This window comes from Wickerhamomyces anomalus, assembly GCF_001661255.1.
Source record: "Wickerhamomyces anomalus NRRL Y-366-8 unplaced genomic scaffold WICANscaffold_6, whole genome shotgun sequence".
In the NCBI taxonomy this organism is placed as follows: Eukaryota; Fungi; Ascomycota; class Saccharomycetes; order Phaffomycetales; family Wickerhamomycetaceae; genus Hansenula; species Hansenula anomala.
In genome coordinates this window covers 494,942-507,634 of record NW_017567115.1, presented here as the reverse complement: position 1 = coordinate 507,634, position 12,693 = coordinate 494,942, and the positions used below count along the sequence as shown (strand labels likewise).

At 33.9% G+C, this 12,693-nt stretch overlaps 7 protein-coding genes across 7 annotated transcripts; 4 read left to right on the top strand and 3 right to left on the bottom strand.

Moving 5' to 3' along the window:
- Nucleotides 1–148: 148 nt before the first annotated feature.
- WICANDRAFT_64930 (uncharacterized protein) lies at nt 149–652 on the top strand (the record flags this gene model as incomplete). Its single annotated transcript, XM_019183833.1, has 1 exon — nt 149–652. One exon carries the CDS (start codon nt 149–151, stop codon nt 650–652), a length of 504 nt encoding a protein of 167 aa, XP_019036790.1.
- A 57-nt stretch (nt 653–709) lies between these two features.
- Nucleotides 710–2,560, bottom strand: WICANDRAFT_96888 (sugar porter family MFS transporter). Its single transcript, XM_019186547.1, has one exon. The coding sequence runs from the start codon at nt 2,419–2,421 to the stop codon at nt 724–726; it is 1,698 nt and encodes a 565-aa protein (XP_019036789.1). The 5' UTR covers nt 2,422–2,560; the 3' UTR covers nt 710–723.
- Nucleotides 2,561–2,950: 390 nt separating this feature from the next.
- WICANDRAFT_85714 (uncharacterized protein) lies at nt 2,951–3,829 on the top strand (the record flags this gene model as incomplete). Its single annotated transcript, XM_019185936.1, has 1 exon — nt 2,951–3,829. The coding sequence occupies one exon, from the start codon at nt 2,951–2,953 to the stop codon at nt 3,827–3,829; it is 879 nt and encodes a 292-aa protein (XP_019036788.1).
- Nucleotides 3,830–3,861: 32 nt separating this feature from the next.
- Nucleotides 3,862–4,377, bottom strand: WICANDRAFT_85713 (RpiB/LacA/LacB family sugar-phosphate isomerase; the record flags this gene model as incomplete). Its single annotated transcript, XM_019185935.1, has 2 exons — nt 3,862–4,332; nt 4,366–4,377. The coding sequence occupies 2 exons, from the start codon at nt 4,375–4,377 to the stop codon at nt 3,862–3,864; spliced, it is 483 nt and encodes a 160-aa protein (XP_019036787.1).
- Nucleotides 4,378–4,668: 291 nt separating this feature from the next.
- Nucleotides 4,669–6,620, top strand: WICANDRAFT_70669 (uncharacterized protein; the record flags this gene model as incomplete). The annotated part of the gene is made up of 1 exon (XM_019184211.1): nt 4,669–6,620. One exon carries the CDS (start codon nt 4,669–4,671, stop codon nt 6,514–6,516), a length of 1,848 nt encoding a protein of 615 aa, XP_019036786.1. The 3' UTR covers nt 6,517–6,620.
- Nucleotides 6,621–7,081: 461 nt separating this feature from the next.
- Nucleotides 7,082–9,982, top strand: WICANDRAFT_35292 (uncharacterized protein; the record flags this gene model as incomplete). The annotated part of the gene is made up of 5 exons (XM_019182291.1): nt 7,082–7,334; nt 7,398–7,479; nt 7,732–8,774; nt 8,886–9,192; nt 9,265–9,982. 5 exons carry the CDS (start codon nt 7,082–7,084, stop codon nt 9,980–9,982), a joined length of 2,403 nt encoding a protein of 800 aa, XP_019036785.1.
- Nucleotides 9,983–10,634: 652 nt separating this feature from the next.
- VAC8 (protein anchor VAC8) lies at nt 10,635–12,423 on the bottom strand (the record flags this gene model as incomplete). The annotated part of the gene is made up of 3 exons (XM_019185143.1): nt 10,635–12,194; nt 12,251–12,336; nt 12,396–12,423. 3 exons carry the CDS (start codon nt 12,421–12,423, stop codon nt 10,635–10,637), a joined length of 1,674 nt encoding a protein of 557 aa, XP_019036784.1.
- Nucleotides 12,424–12,693: the final 270 nt, after the last annotated feature.

The window sequence follows — 12,693 nt, the reverse complement described above, 5'->3', positions numbered from 1 at the left end:
GCAATATGATATACTTTTAATGGAGAGTTTCCGTAGAACACGTCAAAAACGCGAAAAGCGAGAATGTAAAAAAAAATGTAAACAAAAACAATCAGATTTCAATTTCCAACCAAATAGACGCATACAGAGAGACGAACACTAATAAGAAATGGGGTCTTCAAGATTATCTTGTGCAAGAGCATTTTTAATACTAGTTTTTCGCGCTGCAGCGGTACATTCAAGAGCAAAAGAACAAGAAATACAGGATTTCTATATTTATGCAAAAAGCAGACTGTCGGAATTCTCAAAAGAACTGAATGATTCAGATTCAGAAATTTATGAAACGTTTGACGATGATGATGATGAAGATGATGATTATGAGGCTTATTTTCATAACTTGCTCTATATTATCCAAAAAGATGTCTTCAAAAAAGCTGAAAAATTATGTTCAGAAATGTCTATAGAGCATTCTTGTTCTTATGGCATGGAACTCACAAAAAGACAAATTGCAATGAAATGTATTGAGAATGAATTGCCATTTGATGTTGGATTGTATGAAGAATTCTTAAACCATGGGTTCACCTTGAATAAAACTAGTACAACTATAGAGCCTTATTTTTCAACAATCAGTGATTTGATAGTGGAGCTTTGTAAGGAAAAATATATGAATTGATCATGAGTGAAAAACACATTACGAAAAAATTACAAATAAATATCACACATTAACATAGCCATTACAATTATTTATACAGACGAATGATTTTCTTGGAAAACACCAACATTTTCAGTATGAGAAGCTTCAGCTTTTTCAACATCCATGAATTGACCATTCTTATATTCATGAGGTAATGTATTTGCATTATGAACAGCTTCCCATGGTTTCCAAGGATCAGACATTTCAAAAATAACATCCATTTCTTCTAAAGTTCTTCCAGAAGTTTCAGGATATAAGAAAAAAACAGCAGGAACTAAACATAAATTGATAGCTGCAAAGATGGTATAAGTATAAGCACCAATATTTTCAAAAGCCACTGGAGTAATCATAACAACCATGAAATTAAAAGCCCAATTAGCAGCAGTACTTAACCCATTAGTCATACCACGGATACTCAAAGGGGTAATCTCTGCAGGGTATAACCAAGTCATACCTAACCAACCAACTGCAAAGAAAGAATTGAAAACGAAAAGGAACACAGCAGCTGCAATACCTGCACCCGAATTGTCTTTATTTGCTGGATCTGCTGCCCAATTAGTACCTGTTAATATAGCCATTGTGAAAGCTTGTCCCAATGCACCAAAAATCATCAATTTTCTTCTACCAAAATGTTCAATTGTGAAGAATGCTAACCATGAAGCCATGAAATATTCAGTACCATTACACGCAGCCAAGATTCTTGAATTTAAAGGACTCATACCAATATATTGTTGGAAAATTGTACCTGCGTAATAAGTGATTAAATTAATACCTGTAATTTGTTGGAAAACTTGATTCCAGAATGCAAGACACACTCTATGGAAATTTCTTTGTGGACCTTGTCTAAACAATTCTCTAAACTTTCTTTTCGTAGTGACATTTGGTCCTGTTTCCTCTTTAGCAATAGCGGTTTCAACTTCTTCCAATTCACGTTGAACATAAGGATCATTTGCAGGGACACCTTCCAAGGCTGAGAACACTTTAATTGCATCTTGAACTTTACCAACTTTTAATAACCATCTTGGAGATTCTGGTAATTTTAAAATAACTGGAACAATAATCACTGGGAAGATAATTTGGAATGCGATTGGGAATCTCCAACTTGCAGAACTCCAATGGATAAAATAGAATGCGAAATCAATCCAATAAGAAATCATGATACCACATGCAATTAACGAACCTTGAATCATAACTAGTTTCCCTCTTTGATCAGGTTTAGCACATTCAGATTGCCAAACAGGAACCGTGGAAGTATTCATACCATTTCCTAAACCTGCAATGATACGACCAGCAATCAATTGACCAGTTGAATACGCAGCAGCTTGAATAATAGCACCAACAATCATAACGCAACAACCAGTGAAAATTGTCTTTCTACGACCAACTTTATCACCATACCACATTGTGAAAAGGGCACCAACAAGACAACCAACTTCATAAACGGCAACAACAAACCCTTGATAAGTTGATTTTGAACCATCATCAACAGTATCAATTTCTGGGAATGTGTGTCTGAATGTATCTTGGGTTAATAACGAACCCATAACACCTTGATCATAACCAAATAACAAGAACCCAACACCTGCAATAACAGAAACAAACCATGATAATGTTTTACCACTTTGGCCCATGAATGAATAAATCTTTGAAGGGTCATCTAGGTTAGCAGCTGCTCTTTGATTAGTATCTTCACTGCTACTTGGAGCAGGACTATTGAGAGAGCCTTTGTATTCGTCGTGTAGCACCATTGTGTATTGTTTTTATTTTGTTGTATTTAGGTACCATCTCCATCTCAGAATATTGGCCATATGGAGTTCATTATATACAAACTTCAGGTAGTAAACATTACGTACATGGCTTCTGGGGGCCTCCACCACCCACCTCCACAGAGTACACATCCGTCTGTTTATAGTTCAAACGTATGGGGTAAATGGGTGGTGAATCATGAATCATGTTTTGGATGGAGATTTGCATGTCGGAGTCTATTGTTGCAGTTTTTGTCCAGTCTCAAGACCACCTCCACCAACAACAACTCCATCATCAACATAGACAAAGTACCAATCATGATAATGTACCCTCATCCATTCTCGTGATGGTTCACTGTTTTTTTATTTTTTGTGTATTTAAACAATCCTATTCTCAACAAGTTTTGCCATTAGGAATTGTGTTGAACTTCCCCTGGTTTTACTCATTGTGCGTTGTGATTGGCCAGTACGGCAAACATACACTTCTGAAACAGGCATTTAAAACAAATACACGAGAAAATACAGAAATACAATGACCATCCCAGTTAGACAAGAAGGTGCTGAAAAAATAGTTTCCTACATTTCTTCAGAATTCTCTGATGAGTTACCACGTCCAAATCCTGAACGGAAACATGTTTCCGACCTATTCAAATTAACTGATAAAGTTGCTGTTGTTACAGGTGGTGCAAGAGGTATTGGGTTCGCAATAGCTGATTGCTTTGCAGAAGCTGATGCTAAAGTTGTTGTGTTGATTGATTATTCAAATGATGTTGTTGAAGTGGCTCAAGAGTTGTCTAAAAAGAATAAAGGTAGTAAGATTGTTGGTTATAGATGTGATGTTTCAAAATCTGAACAAGTTGAAGAAACTATAAATTCAATTGAGTCTGAATTTGGAACTATTGATGTATTTGTTGCTAATGCTGGTGTTGTTTGGAAGACTGGTAATGTGATTAATAAAGAAAATGATGATTATTCAAGTTGGAATCAATTAATGGATGTTAATTTGAATGGAGTTTATTATTGTTCAAGATTTGTTGGTCGAATTTTCCAAAAGAATCAAAAGGGTTCATTCATTATAACTGCTTCAATGTCTGCACATATTGCAAATGTTCCAATGAATTTAACTCCTTATAATGTTACAAAGGCTGCAGTGAAGCATTTAGCTAAATCATTAGCTATTGAATGGGCAGGTTTTGCAAGAGTTAATTCAGTTTCTCCAGGATATTGCGATACTGGATTGAATGATCATTTATCAAGATCTTTTAGAGGGAAGATGTGGTCTTTGGTTCCAGTGGGTAGAGAAGCTCAACCTTTTGAAATTGCAAGTGCTTATTTATATTTGGCATCTGATGCTTCATCTTATGTTACCGGTACTGATATTTTAGTTGATGGTGGTTATACTGCTGTATAGTTTCTACAAATTGATAATTAAACATTCATATATTATGTTGCAATAACATGAGATTTTTCATATGTAGTAATTTCATCAACTTTTGCAGCAGAAGCAGATTTATCATCAAAATTATAAGTTAACCATTCTTTAGCTAATCTTCTAGCCAATTCTAATCCAATAACTCTTTGACCCATACATAAAACTTGACAGTTATTACTTAAAATACTTCTTTCAACACTGAATGAATCATGAGCAGTAACAGCTCTTATACCTTCAACTTTATTAGCACTAATTGCAACACCTAATCCAGTTCCACAAAATAAGATAGCTCTATCAGCTTCACCATTTGCAATCAATTCTGCAGCCTTGATGGCAACTGAAGGATATGGAGTAGATTCACCATTTGATCCAACACCTAGATTTGTAATGGATTCCACTAGTGGGTAATCTTTTAAATCTTGTGCTATCTTCTCCTTGTATTCATAACCTGCTTGGTCTGATGCAACAACTAATCTGAACTTCTTTGGTGGTGACATTCTTGATAAATCTTTTACTATCTTCACCATCTTGACAAAACAAAAAAACCAGTGCCAAATCTCTTTGTTAATATACTTGTTCACTCCAATGTCTCCTCCACCCTCCACCGAGACTCCGAAACCAAAAAAATGTCCCAAAACTTTATTTCCCCAGAAAAAAAAAAGGTGCCTCCACCCTCCACCCTCCACCCAACACAACAATAGACTTTTTTGTAGTCCCGAAAATAAAACAATCAGACTCGAAACTAATGTATATATCTAGTAAAAAATCTCAAAAAACAACAATCATCCAATTCAATCCCTTCAATTCAGAAAGCAACCATGTCAAATAAACATTTCCTACCATCAGACACCAACAAACTTGTTCCAAATTGTCTTAGGGTAATAACTTATGAATACCCATTCCTTTCAATCTTGGAACGCGAACGAGTCGTTTTCAATAACAAATTCAACAGTTCAAACGTCTCACTAATCAGTGGTGGTGGCTCGGGTCATGAACCTGGGTTTTATGGATTAGTTGGACCAGGTATGCTCTCTGCAGTGGCACATGGTGAAGTGTTTGCCTCTCCAAATTATAGAAACGTTAAAGCTGCTGAGAAGATCACTCATGAATTGAATGGAGACAATGGTGATGAATGGGGTGGTTGTATTTTCATATTGACGAATTATACCGGTGATAATTTATATTTTGGTATGGCTGCTCAGGATCTAATTGCAAAATATGGGGTTGACAAGATTAGGATCCTTAGAGTCACTGATGATGTGGCTGTTCCAAGAACTTCTGGTGCTTTGGTTGGACGTCGTACATTGGCTGGGATAACCATAGTTTCAAAATTGACTGGTGCTGCGTCTCAAGCTGGTTATGGTATTGATGATATTTTTGAATTTGGTCAAAAAATTATTGATTCAATTGGGTCAATTAATGCTGGGTTAGATCATGTTCATATTTCTGGATATAAAAGTGACGCTGATTTTGGGAAGTTGAAACCAAATGAATTAGAGATTGGGTTGGGGATTCATAATGAGCCTGGTGTGGAGAAATTGGATCATATTCCTAGAAATGAAGAATTGGTTTCCATATTGTTAAAGATGATTTTGGATACTTCTGATAAAGAACGTGGATTTTTCAATTATTCACCAGGTGATAAAATTGTATTATTGATTAACAATTTAGGTGGTGTTCCAGTTTTGGAGGAGAAGAATATCTTATTTAGTGCATTGGAGATTTTGGAAAAGGATTATAATATCAAACCTGTTAGAATTTATACTGGAAGATATATTACTTCTTTCAATGCTCAAATATTTACAATTTCTTTATTCAATGCCACAACAGCAACAACTAAAACATTTGGATTGGATAAAATCTTTGAGTTTTTAGATCAACATACTGATGCAATTTGTTGGACAAATACTAAATTTGAAAATGGAACAGAATCAATCAACAACAAAAAGCAAATTATTGAAAATTTTGTTCATTATGATGAAACTGATACAACTGAAAATTTCAATAATGATGCAAAAGCTCAAAAATTCTTCATTGATCCAATCAAATTAGACAAGATTGCAAGAACAGCTGCAACAAGAGTTATTGAAAAAGAACCAGAATTAACAGATTGGGATACCAAGATGGGTGATGGTGATTGTGGATTTGGTTTGAAATTAGGTGCTGAACTATTATTAAAACAATTGGATAATGAAAAAATCGCACAATCTGGTTCAATCTTGAAAGTTTTACATGTGTTACTCAACATTATTAAAGATGATATGGGTGGTACTTTAGGTGCAATTATATTCATCTTTTTAAAAGCTGTCATCAATAATATTGAATTATTGATCAATGAAACACCAAACATTTCACCAGTTGATGCATTCAGTGATTCTCTTGAAGTTGGATTGACAACATTATACGATTATACCAAGGCAAGAGTGGGACATAGAACTGTTATGGATGTTTTGATTCCATTTGTTGAATCTTTTAAATCTTCACAAGACATAATCAAGGCTGTTCAAGTTGCCCATCAAGCTGCTGAAGGCACCAGAAAGTTGAAACCAAAGCTTGGAAGAGCCACATATGTTGGAAATGTTAACGGTTCTAGTGAATTACCACCGGATCCAGGTGCTTATGGTATTTATGAAGCTATTAGTGCATTGTCATTGTGTGTTGAATAAAATCTGTATACCTTTTTTTTTAATGGACAGCGTACATATCAGAATGATATTGCTCTGCACAGCTGAAACATGCGTAATTATCAGACCAATGCAATCATCTCCTTTTAGCTCCTTCTAACCCAGCGCATGGGGCTCAGCCTAGATTGGAACAGGATGATTGTGTCAAATTGGCACGCTAAAAAGCACAGTAGTACTGGTATAAACATTCACAATGTTGGATATTTATAGAAATATTTCAAGGTATAGATTCAAAGTGGTATTTCTATTTTGGAATAACTTTTACATCCTTTTCTGCCACTATAATCCACCAAGACGACAGTTATTGGTTCTAGACTGCTTATGCGAGTACCTTAGATTGCGTACATTTCAGAATAGTATATATAAGCAGCGTAATTAACAGCACTCTTTCCTCCACCCCTTCCAGCTTCCCTCTAGCATACAGTCTGGGTCCTCCCCCGCAAAGGAAACCGACAAAAACCAACAACAAGAGGAAAGCATATAAATCATTTCAAACTTCATCAAAGACAAAGGCAATTCAAAAGGAAATGTGGTTGAAACAGTCAAAATGATCAAAAACGTATCCAATAACTCCACCGCTGCCGTCTTCAAGTGCCCAACTTGTGGGAAAAGCTACTCCAGAAAGGATTTTCTGGCAAGACATCAACTGAACCATAAAAACATTAGACCTTTTAAATGTGAAACTTGTGATCTAAGCTTTACTAGAAGAGATATGTTGTCAAAGCATTGTAAATCTCATTCTCATCAAAAAATGGTGGAGCAGAAAGCTAAAGCTACAACCAACAACATTGAAGAAGATGGTGCTGTTCCTGGTGGTGGTGGTGGTGCTAATGATAATAATCCAACTACACCTCTTTCCGGAGTTGATAATAACAAAGTTGACCAATATCAAACAAGTAGTGAAGCTGTTAGTCCTGCAACTTTCAATGAACCTAATAATGAGAAGTCACAAGTTTCTTCAAATCCTTATAAAAAATTGAGAATTGCCAATTTTTTGAATGATTATGATGAAAAAATCTATACACCACCTTTACAACCTTCAATTATAAGGCCTTCTTCATCTTCAACTCTGTCTGGAGCTGCTGTTGATGTTAATTTTGGAAATCTGATTAGAATCAATTCACAACTTTTGCAAAATAGAAACAATCCATCATCCCCAAGCCATTTGAAAAGGAGCTATTCAAATAGTGATCATAGCATAGATACAAACTCTTTAGATGAAAGTCCCAAAGAGTTCTTATCGTTATTAGATATGAGTGGTGGGTTTATTGATAATCTATTATGGTTATTCACTGATAATTTCCCCGAGGAGATGCTGAATGAGAATAACTTGGTCTCACATCCTGAAAGTGCAGTTATCGATGTTGATGCTACTACAAAATTTGACATTGCACCTGCTAGCTACAATGTTACAGATGCTCACACCCATATGTTTGGTAGTAAAAGATTCAAGATTAATGAAACTACAAGGTTGAAAATATTGGAAATTTTCTCAGATTTGGAAAGTTTGAAAAACGTTTCATTGTCAAGATTGGATGAATATATGGATCTATATTGGTTTAATTTTGCTCAAACATTTCCTATAATTCATCAAGTTACATTTGATCCTAATAAGGCTGATATTTACTTATTGATTAGTATTTTGATTATCGGCATGGCTCATACAGCTGATCGATTAGAATATGAATTATCAATCCAAATCAACAAAAATTTTAGAAGAAGGATCAAAGATGTCATTGATGAAGATACTCAACTATCTTTACCAATCATGCAAGCTTTAATTTTACACAATTTCTCAGCGAAAAACTTTGGTGATACAAAATTAACACAAATGTCCCAAATTGATCATGGTTCAAATCTGTTATATTTGAAATTTAGTGGGTTTTTAGAAAACTTGAGTGCAGAGCCAGTTATTCATAAGTCAAAAGATTCAACAAGTGAAGAATTGTATGAACAATGGCAAAAATGGATTTATTACGAAACATCTAAAAGAACAGTTTTTTTTGAATACATTTGTGATACTCAACACATCACTTTTAATAGAGCTGAATTATCACAATTTGATATAAAATCAGAGTTACCATGTTCAGATCAAGTGTGGAACGCATCAACACCCGAAGAATTCTTTGCAGCTTATCAAATCCAGCCAAATAGTTTAGTCACAAGGCCAAAATTAAATATTCATGCAAATGATACAACAGATAATCTTCAAAAACATAGAACAAGACCAACAAGACCAGGTGCTGTGAATAACCCTGCAAATGTTAAAGAAGATGATAAGTTCACTAAAGTTGTTATGGAAAGATATATTCATCTACCGTCAGGCTCGGGGAATCAATACAATAATAAAGTTTTAGGGAAATGGCCAACTTTTTTATGGACTCTAAAATCATTCATGACTGAATATAGAGAAAATCAAAGAGAATTTTCATTAAACTGTTATTCATTATTCTCAAGATATATTATTCTTCACAGTTTAATAAGAGTTTGTTGGCATGCAAGGGGTCATGGATTACTTGATTTAGGAATCATTTCACAAAATAGATTGAATGAATTTTTCAACAAGTTGGAATTGGCTTTTGCTAATTGGAAAGGTTATTTTGATCTTCATATAAAACTTTATGATGATCAATTAAACACAGTTGATCCCAAGAAAGGGTTAACTAATAGAATTAATGATAATAGTGGTATTGATGAAGATACCTTGAATAAATATTCTGAAATTAGAAGTCAAGTGCTATTAAACAACTATGGTCCCACAAATGCCTGTTGGGCCAATTTAAGTTTTTTCTATGTTGGGCTATTCACATTATATGCTGATATTACTTCATTATCTAAGTTTGCAACTGAATATAATAAACCATTATCAACTAAATTCCATCAGGATTTAAAAGAGTTGGAGCATGAAAGAAATATAGTCTTGGTGGAACAATGGGCAAGATCTTCAAATGCTGAAATTGCCGTTATTGAAGCTTGTAAATATTTCACGCTGGTTTATAAACATGAAGAAACCATAAACACTTATTCCCACGTCCCACCGTCAGTGTTAATTGCAACTATGATTATTTGGTGCTTTGAAAAGAAGAATTGTTTTTATGATCTTGAAAGAAAATTAAAAATAGGGTCCAGGGAACAATTGAATTTGAAACCTTCAAAATATTTTGATAGAAGAGGTGATATTATACATTCACTTGCAAGGGAACAAGCACATAATTATTGTGAATTGATTGCTAAACAAGCAAATGATCGTGATGATGATAGTCAAACTGATGATGATGGGAAAGATGTAAAAAGTTTGAAAATTCAAAAGATTAAAGAATATAAGAAAAGACAGGAATATACTGTTGGTGTTGTTTGTTATGGACTGGATTTGATTAGACACTGTAAATGGCCTCATTCTATTGATATTGTGGAAAAACTTGAACATATTGTCAAGTCTTATGATTAATGAGTTATGTTTTATTTATGAAGGGATTGATGTTGTAGACTATTGCGAAAGAAAATGCAACAGGCTCTAATCAAACACGTCATTGATATTGTACTTCGTCCAGTTTTCGGTCTATACCTAGTAATACTAAATATTATAACCAGCTAGTGTTCGTCGGATTTTTCGAAACTGAGAAGTTTGCACGAGCCAATACCTAGTCTTCTGATGTATGCACCACCGTTGTAAGTTAAACCATCACTTTCACGTCATCTTTTCATATTTTTGATGAATTTAATTAATTTCTTTGAGTAACCACATCTTCAAAAGTTAAGAACATATGGAATGGCCTACCCAGAAACACAACTGATCACTGAAAACATGACAATTTGATCTTCTGCATCCTTGATTTTTAATTACATCTATATGAAATCTTTATAAATAAAATCTCATTTTATTAAAGTTCATATGCAAAATAGTTGACAAAGGGAGAAAAAAAAAAAGAACACAACAGCAAAAAAATAATTAACAACTATTGATGATAATACATGTTTAGAAATCTTTTGGATCTTCTTGATTACTAAACAAGCTTTTTTAGTGGAAAGAATTAAAGAAAAGCTAAACCAGACAAAATTAATAAAATGACAAACATGAAACAAATTTTTATTCTTTATAATTAGTTCACATATTGAAGAATTTGTTGTGTCAAATTGTATAGTTCAATTTTTGGATCTTCGAATTGATCTTGACTATTCATAAAGTTTGCATTATTTTGTGAAGCTGAGAAATTTGCATCAGCCAATTTCTTTATAGCACTGATTAAATTTTCATTTTCTTTAATTAAATTAGTCACGTCATTATTACCACTCTCCAGTAATTGTAAAATAGTCCATAAGGCAATATGTTCAAATGTTGGGTTTTCTGAACTTAAAAATCTAATTAAAAATCCTAAAATACCTTCATTTGGAGTTTCCCAGCTTGAAATTATTTGTCTATAATCATTAATTCTTGAACATAAATTAGCTAAAGCAGCTGCAGCATTACCACAAACTTCACCATTATTTGAAAAAGTTAATGGGATTAAAACTTCAACTAATCCAAGATCTAATAATTTAATTTTCAAATCATCAGCTAATGCTAAAATGGCAAAACATGCAGAAATTTCACTTTGAACACTGACTGGTGTATTCAATACCAATTCTTTACATTTCAAAACAGCATTAGCATCCAATAAAGCCAATCTATTTCTTTCTGAACTTGCAGCCAAGTTTCTTAAAGTAGAAACAGCATGACATTGAATTTCTTCAGAATCATTATAATCTAATAATGCAACTAATGGTTTCAAGAATCCAGCATCTATGATTAAACCTTCATTTAATGGATGTATTGAAATGTTTCTAATACATGCAACGGCAGCCAAGACTAAAGGTTGATGAGAAGATTGTAATAATTTCACTAAATGTGGTAATCCACCAGCCCTAACAATTTCCAATTGATAACCTGCATCAGAAGCTAAATTTCTCAAGGCTAAAGTAGCTTGACATTGAACTCTTGGACTTGTTGAATCCATTAATTGAACCAATTGTGTAACTAATCTTGGTTCTGTTTGTGATAATTTTTTTCTATTTGCTTCATCAACTGCAATGTTTGAAAGGGCAGTTGTACAATAGTATTGCACATCAGCATCTTGTGATAATAATAGTGAAACCAATACTGGTACAGCACCTGCATTTACCAATTCTTGTCTATTTTCATTTGAATGTGTCATGTTTAATAGCGCACCTGTTGCATTTCTTTGAACTCTAAGGTCTTTTGATTTAGCCAATTTTGTCAATGGTACTAATGCACCTGATCTTGCAATTTTGGCCTTATTATCATCTTGAGTAGCTAAATTTGTTATACAACCAACTGCATTACATTGAACTTCAATATTACTACTCAACATTTGACGGATTAGAGGTTCTAGCCCACCCATATCCACAATTAAGATCTTGTTATCATTATTAACAGCCAGGTTACCCAATGCTGCACATGCAGCTCTTTGAACTTCTGGATCTGAACTTTGTAATAATATTAATATAGGTTCTAAAACTTCTCTATCAACAGGTCTGACATCTTTTTCGGTGATTTCTGCAAATGCTAAAGCAGCACTTCTTTGTAAGTCTATATTATCTGAATATACTAGTGTACTTAATGCTTTTAATGGACCATGACTAAAGAAATCAACTTCTTGTCTCTAAAAGATGGAATGTTAGTAACTAATAAGCGTATTTGAAGTGTAGTAACACATACATTTTCAAGGTATTGGAGTAAGGCAGATATAGCTTCACGTTCATTTTCAGCCAACAACGGCTGGTATGCATCGCTATTTTCACGACCTTTTTTTCAATTGTTAGTACTATTGATGGAATTTGTAACAATAGGAAAAAGTACTCACCTGATAAACAACTGCAGCAAATACCCATTATATAATGTGTCTTGATATCTTTATTATTGTTTGATTATATTGTATTTGTATGTTTCTCTCGGTTTGTGGATGGGGCGTTGAGGTGTACTCTTATCAGTATTTTGGGGAATGTAGTGAATGACAACAATAAACACGCTTGGAATTCAAGATATGATTCCAGACAATATTCAAACCAGAGCCACTTTTGAAATGGAATACACGAGATTTTTCCGTCTCTTTATGATTGTTTTAGTTTAATTTTCTTATCGATTTGACACGAAGCTCTCCC